This window comes from Euprymna scolopes, chromosome 17, assembly GCF_053919585.1.
Source record: "Euprymna scolopes isolate OS-2025 chromosome 17, ASM5391958v1, whole genome shotgun sequence".
Taxonomy (NCBI): Eukaryota; Metazoa; Mollusca; class Cephalopoda; order Sepiida; family Sepiolidae; genus Euprymna; species Euprymna scolopes.
The window spans coordinates 16,429,268-16,437,179 of record NC_136498.1 but is presented as its reverse complement, the minus strand read 5'-3'; the positions used below and the strand labels follow the sequence as shown (position 1 = coordinate 16,437,179).

Below are 7,912 nucleotides of genomic sequence, written 5' to 3'. Positions count from 1 at the left end.
TTTGTTTTTTTTTTTAATAATGCGGTAATATTTAAGTACTTCTAACAATTAACTAGACATGATTGCTTTTAGTTGAAATTTATACAAAAAGTATGTGGATATTATTATTTTTTTTTAATCTATGTTTTCGTTTTCCGAATTTCGCTATTATAGTGTAGTTGAACCCATATTTCTATTAATACTTTTATCTCCCTACCTCTCTCTATTCATCTCTCTTTCCTCCTTCCCCATCTTACCTTTCCTTTCCTTCAAACCCCTCTTTGTCCTCCTTTACCTAGCACATTCTATTCGAACTAAGCATATACACAGACAATCTCCTTTATATAATAGACCCTCTTAGGAATGAATCGGCGTTTTCTTTCCGGATTAAGTCCATAATAATACTGAAAAACCGCCACCGTCCCTGACGAAACCTGGCTCAATTGACCCCCAGAGAATTAATAATTTTTCTACGTTTTAAATATTATTCATCCAGAACAACGTTGGTGAAAAATACACCAACTTTGTGAGTCTTTGTTTTGTAGGTTTTTTAAAACTTTTAACTGGATATACAAATACACAGACAACTACTAATAGATTATTATTTGTAAATGACAAATATTGAAAATATCATTATGTCAATTCTAGGCTTCCATAGTTGCGTTAAGTAAGTATTTACGGTGATTAACACTCTATTCTTACGACATCTTTCTCTGAAACGTCAGAGAGAAAAAAGAAAAACAATACTTTCTGTTTAATTTTTGTCAGCTGTGTCTTCCGAATTTTAAAAACGTTTGGAGGGGCGACATGTTCGCCCAAATACCACAGAATTCTCATAGTTCAGGTAAAAAAATACGTTTTTTTCTTCCTTCGTTTTGTTTTTGAATGTTGTTAAACACTAAAAATACTCTATGAAAATTCCAACAGAACATTTCTTTAAATTTTCCTTTTAAAATCCACACTTTTTTTCTTTTATTTCAAAAATATTAACAATGGCAATTTCTTTTAGTTATTTTACAAAAATAAAACAAAAAGTAGAATTAAGAAAAAAAAAAAAAAGATTCCAATCACGTCTGACCTTTTTTTTTTTTAATATATTTTACTTATCATTGTTTAAAATTGTTAGTGCTTCTACAGAATTTGAACCGAACCAAATTGACTTTAGTTCGGTCTAAAACCAAAATTTATAGGATTAAAAAAAAAAAAAAAATGGTGCTAATGCAGAGAGTGATCCGATCCGCGCTATTTTTTTTAATTAAACGTTGAAATATGATTTAAAGTTTTATGATGTGTGTGTGTGTGTGTGTGTGTTTTTTTTTAATTATTCAATTATAAGGTACAGAATAGGTACAAAACACCCTTCCCTCCCATGTTAAGAATGGCTTTTTAAATAATAACGTTATTTCAGCACGGATCAATGAGTGCACTCCTTTATATCTATTTGTGAATCTTGTATATTAAAGCTATCTTGAACTTTTCTGCTTTAAGATGGTTGCTGCCATTGAAATATTATTCCAATTCTAGTTTTATAGAAATTTGGGGTTTGTATTACTGTACACATAGATTCGAAAAAGTTGTCAAACAAATATATAACAAATGTTATCAAAGGCAAGATAAGTTACTTTTCGGTAAAACTATACAAACACCGTGACAGCGAATTAACCCTAACCCTAACCCTAATCCTAACCCTAACCCTGTCACGGTGTTTGTATAATAATACCTACTTTTCTACCCCACTGGATATGCTTTTAATGTAACATGTTTATTCAGCTCGGAAAACAGTGTTACTGTTTACCGATGTATTGGAAAATTTAAAATGGCGCGCGACTCTCTCTTTGACACGGTAAGTTTGGGAAAAGGAGTTAAAAATATGCAAAATACTGTTAAAAACCCACCGAATATGTCATCCCATGTTACGGTAACATATATTGAGCGAGTTTCTAACAGTATTTTGTCTAGTTTTTTATTTATAACTCCAGGTTTGTATTACTGTACACATAGATTCGAAAAAGTTGTCAAAAAACAAATATATAACAAATAAATGTTATCAAAAGCAAGATAAGTTACTTTTCTATCAAACTGGATATATTTTTCGTGTTTTTATTCAATATAAAATGTTTATTCAGCTCGAAAAACATTGTTTACCGATGTATTGGAATATTCAAAATGGCGCCCGACTCTTTAACACGGTAAGTTCGGGAAAAGGTGTTATAAATAATAAACTAGACAAAATACTATTAGAAAACCACCGAATATATATCAACCTATGTCACGGTAATATATATTGAGCGAGTTTCTAACAGTATTTTGTCTAGTTTTATATTTATAGCACCTTTTCCCAAACTTAGTCTTAAAGAGAGTCCGGGCGCCATTTTGAATTTTCCAATACATCGCCGATGTTTACCGATGTATTACATCGGTAAACAGTTTTTCGAGCTCAATAAACATGTTACATTAAATAAAAACACTGAAAACATATCCAGTTAGGTAGAAAAGTAATTTATCTTGCCTTTGATAACGTTTATTTGTTATATATTTGTTTTTTGACAACTTTTTCGAATCTGTGTACAGTAATACAAACCCATAACCCCTTTTCTCAAACTTATGTCAAAGAGTCAGGCGAAGCGCCATTTTAAATTTTCTAATACATCGTTAAACACTGTTTTTTTTCGAGCTGAATAAACATGTTACATTAAAAAGACACTAGAAAATTATCCAGTTAGGTAGAAAAGTAATTTATCTTGCCTTTGATAATATATATTTGTTTTTGACAACTTTTTCGAATCTGTGTACAGTAATACAAACCAAAGATATCGTAAAACTAATTTAACTTGAAAATACTATTAAAAAAAAAAAAATAGCGCGGTAATGAAAGTGCATAAAGTACAATTTTATTGACCAAACAATACCGTAATAACCAAGTTATCTAAAAGCTGAAAAGTTTAAGATAATGATTAATATATTTGTATAGGGGCAAAACTCGTGGAGAACTGTTTTACAGTTGTTATGCAAATGGAAGGGAAACTGGCACTTCTGCATTGTCAATGGCCTGAGGCGTCCGAGATGAGTTATCGGCCCCTGTTCTTTGAATGCCCTCTACCGGCGGTTCTGTGAACCTCAATTATAAACAAGTGTCTCCGAGAACGCAAAAATATATAATAACGAAATAAAGAACAAGAAAATATATGAAAATCAAAACATTTATTGTAAAAAGAATGTATCAAAATATGATTTTAAAGTTTTAATAGCATTTCTTTTCGCGAGTGATTTATTTATTAGATGTATCCAGAATTTTGGGGGGATTTTTGACACTCCTAACACAACTGCGAATAAAATAATTAAACAAAAAAACACGTAATTTCTCTTTTTAAAGTTGGTTGTTTATTTTCTGTATGGAATATACTTCCAAAATAAACTATTAAAGTTGTTTAAAAAAATAATAGAAACATTATTTTTTTAAAGTGTTTACAAAGTGGCGGTGCGCGTTCAACAAGCCATTTTTTTTTTTTTTTTTTTTTTTTTTTCTTACGTATGAAATCGAGTGAATTTTTTTCAATTTTTAAACTTTAAAAATCTATCAAATTTTTCTATTGGTTCAATTTTTACGATATTTTCAGGGTCAATGTGAAATTTTATGTTCTTTCTAATAAACTGAATATAATATTTTAGACAAAGTTTTTTGTTGTTTTTTTTAAATCCCCCCCCATTTTGATATGTCTATTAAAATTTAAATAATTAATTTACCAAAATTTTATATATCACAAATTGAAGATAAAAGATCAAATAAATAAAATATTCTAATTTAAAACAAGTTTTTTTTTTTTTAATGAAAGCTCCTGTTATGCTTATATTAAGTAAATATCGGACGCTAACGACAATTTTTTTTTTCTATGTCATTCAATTTTTTTTTTTTTTTTTTTTACATAAAAAAAAAATCACTCGATAAAGTAGAAATAAAATATATGAATCAAAAGCTCGTATTTCGTTAAGGGAATAATAATAAAAAATAAAAAAAATCGGTCGACTGGGTTTTTTGTTTAACGGTAAAAACTTATAAGTGAATAATGTGTGCATTTTCACCATGGGGGGCAAAAAATACTAATTTTGGTTAACAGCACGCATTAGAAAGAGGCATTAATTATTGCCCTTCGGAGCCACCAGAAGATAAACGCGAAAAAAAAATCAGATTTGTCTCCCTTTATTTGAACAGTGAAAAGAATCTGAGTTCGTATTTTTTTGTAATCCTTGTTTAAAAAAGTATTTTATTTAAAAAGGACATGGAATATAAGTATAAATATGAATAAAATGAACAATGGAAGTACTCATTGAATAGTATTTTTTATTGGTAAGTGATTTTTGGAATTTAATTTTTTTTTTTTTTATATTTGAAGTAAAATTTGGTTGATTTTCTTTAAATCTTTTAAAGAAAACCGATTTAAAAAGAACAAATATTGCATAATTTGCTATTAAACCTGGTATTGTTTTTTAAATTTGGTCTTTGCTCCTTTTAATTAAAAAAAAAAATTAGGGGTTGAATTACATTTTTCAAGAAGTTATAAGCTTCGAAAGACAGTAAGTCTAAATATTCCAGTGTTTACCACAAATTTTTAATAACCATTTCTGACACTGCTGCAGTGCTGCCTGCACTGAAAATAAAAAAAAAATATGTAAAAACATGAAACATTTATAGATTGGTTTTAGAATCTTTTTTACAGTATAAAAATGTATCAAATATAATTTTAAGTTTGTCAATGTTGCAAAATATAATTTTAAAAACCTGAAACATTTGTAGAGGTTTAAGAATACATTTTTTTTGTACAGAAAGATTATTTTCACAGTAAGATTGTATAAACATATCAAAATAAAAGTATGAGTTATCGACCCTATTCTAGGCTGAAAAATGCCCTCTACCACCCGCTCTTGAAACTAAAATGCACACATTTGCCTCATGTCATTGACCTGCAGAAGTGCCGGAAAATTTAATTTTTGTTCCGTTCTAATCTTTTTAACTTGCGGCCCAAAAAATATAAAGTTTTTATTACGTAAGTCCAACTCCCTGTACAAATTGGAAATGTCGATTTTTATTATTATATAGCTTTTTGGGTAAATGTTTATATCGGAATACTCTGGCCAAATAAAAAAAACGCTTTGTACAGTTTAGTCAAGACATTAAACAATGAAAATATCAAAAAGGTTATATTGTACGTATCTGTTTTGGACTGAAGATCTCCGAAAAAAAAAAAAAAATTTCATTTAATTTGATTTTTTTACAGCGGAAAAACACGTTCTTATGAGAGTGCGTTGAAGTCGTCCATTGTGAAATTTGCTGAACACGCCACGGGGAGATAACTCCATGTAAAGCGCTGATACTCCTTCCCCATCTTTAATTCTAGCTTTTCTTCCTAAAAATCGAGCCTTTTGCTCGGTATCATAACAAAATTTTTTTTTCGCTGTCAAACTACTTGATGAAATTAAGTTAATTTTTTTTTTTTTTTTCGTAGAACTTCATTCCATAATGAATACATACAATATAACTTTTTTTTTTTTTTTTTTTCGATATTTTCATTTTTTTAATGTCTTGACTAAACTGTACAAGTACCTATTTCGTTTATTTTTTTGTTAACAATGCAATTTTAATCGTTTGTTAATAGTTACTTCGTAACTCTTCAAAAGCCTTTAAACTGTCGAATAAAAAGTCATGGCTTTAAAATTCTTAGCAAATTCTCATTTAATTGAAAGTTTTGATAGCTTTTGATTCCTTGGCCTTAGGGCCAAGATCACATAATTCTTGTTTATTACTTATCATGTTATTTGACCAAAAAGAAATTGGAGTTTTTATTTCTTTCATTTTCAGTGAATTTTATTGAAGTACGCATGGAAAAAATAAAAGAATTAATAATTTTATTCCATTTTAGTAACAAAGATAACAAAATGGTAGTTTGTTCTTACTCAACTAACAGGGAAAATACACTTTTTTTCTTTTTTTTTTTTTTTTTTTTCCTTAGTAATAATGAAAATAAAGTTTCCGATTCGATGTTTATGTTTGGATGCAGACTTTTTTTTTTCGATTTTGCCAAGGTATTCTGATATCGACATTTACTGGTTTTTAGGCATGCTTACAACGAATAAACACTTCAAACCTCCCCATATAAAGAACAGCTTTCCGAATAGACACCTACCTTGTCAGCATACTCAAATCTAGAAAAGTTGACATGTCTGATGTGAATGGTGAGTTGGACGTAAAACGGAACGAAATTTAAATTTCCGTTCGATTTTTTTTTTTTTTTTTTTTTTTTTTTTTTTTTTTTTTTTTTTTTTAAACAACCGTAAAACAGAACATTCTCTGCAAGTTGTACCAATTATGGAATTAAAACCCATCAAAATGCTTTTTATTTCTTTGTAAAGAAATTGGTGATTGATATTCTGTTAACAGTTTAAAAAAAAAAAAAAAAAAATTTAGAAAAGGGGTGAATTGGGGTTTGTATCCACAGACGTATGAAAAAATAGTAAAAAAAAAAAAAAAATTAGAAAGAAAAATACTAGTGCACTTATTGATCCAATGTTATTTAGAAAGCCATTCTTAACATGGGAGGAGAGCGTTTTGTACCTATTCTTTACTTTAATCTTACAATTTAATAAAAACAGATATAAAACTTTAATTAAACTCAAACATACTATTTAAATAATAGCATGGATCAATAAGCGCATTAGCACCGAAAATAAATGTTATCAAGGGCAAGATAAGTTACTCTTCTCCCTAACTGGAGAAGTATTTAGTGGTTTTACTCCTTTTTAAAATGTTTAATTGGTTTGAAAATAAGTGTTTATCGATATGTGAAAGACAACTGGCAGCGAGCTGAAGTGAAGTTTGGAAAAAATGAGTTAAAACTAAAAAAAATTTTACAAAATACTTTCAGAAACCCACCCAATATATGTAAACATGACCTACATTCTGTTGGTTTCTAACGGTATGTCATGTTTACATATATTGGGTGGGGTTCTAAAAGTATTGTGTATAATTTAGTTTTAACTCATTTTCCCAAACGTCATGTATTTAATAGTCAACTCTCCACCTTTTTGTTGTCAGAAATTTGACAATTGCATCATGCCTCCTATTGTCTTTGTTTTAGATCAATCAAATTGGTCGATTGTATTTGCCTTGGCAGGATTTTTGCAAGTGTTCTTTTTCAGTTCTGCTCATAAATGTTCTCAACTGCTGTTGGAACCAGGTTTCAGCAGCAGTTGAGAACACTTATGAAATTCACTCTCAGCATAGAGGCATTTGTGCACATCTAACCCATTAGATATTTATCTAACTGCCTTTTTGCTCCAGACAGTGGCAAAAATAAGACAACCACAACAAAGGCCTACCTTTAAATTCAATACAAATTTTATTTGATCCTCGCTTGCAAAAAAGGAATTCCCACTTTCTGACTCTGTAAACAGAGCTGTTAACAACCTCGAAAGGTAATAGTCTTTGCTTCTTCAACAAGAACTAGTTGCTGGTCCATCTGTCTTCAAAGATGAGTTGGCAGCTGTTGAAGAAGTCGATATGATGCGTTCTGATGTAAAAAGAGCCAGTCCTCACAGATAGGATAGTGCAAAAGTCCATTTTAAATCATGTCAGTTCGGCAATGCAGACCAAATTGGAAGTCACTAACAGACTTAAATAATATGTCTAATTTAGGCTTGAAATAAAATATCTCAAAAGATGATGATAGTTGGAGGCTCCATTATGCTCCAAGTGGGGGTGGATGAGTTTCAACGTCCTTCTTGTATGGGTTCCAAAAATGAAACTGGAGTTGAATTCTGGCCTATTCGTACATTTCGGCTACCTTTTATTGAAACTGGAAAGAAACCTGCAAATAAAAAAACCTGCAAGAGCGAAACTCTATGCAGTAAATATGATCGATCGATTTGATTGGTCCAAAAA

The 7,912-nt window shown here is 29.7% G+C and overlaps 1 protein-coding gene across 1 annotated transcript in view; it reads left to right on the top strand.

The window, feature by feature from the left end:
* The first annotated feature begins 223 nt into the window (after nucleotides 1–223).
* LOC145296692 (vacuolar protein sorting-associated protein 28 homolog) overlaps nucleotides 224–7,912 on the top strand; it is a 45,110-nt gene continuing 37,421 nt past the window's right edge. Inside the window, exon 1 of the mRNA XM_080142660.1 lies at nucleotides 224–823. Within this exon, the coding sequence (XP_079998786.1) occupies nucleotides 787–823 (37 nt within the window). The 5' untranslated portion in view covers nucleotides 224–786. The remainder of the gene's footprint in view (nucleotides 824–7,912) is intronic.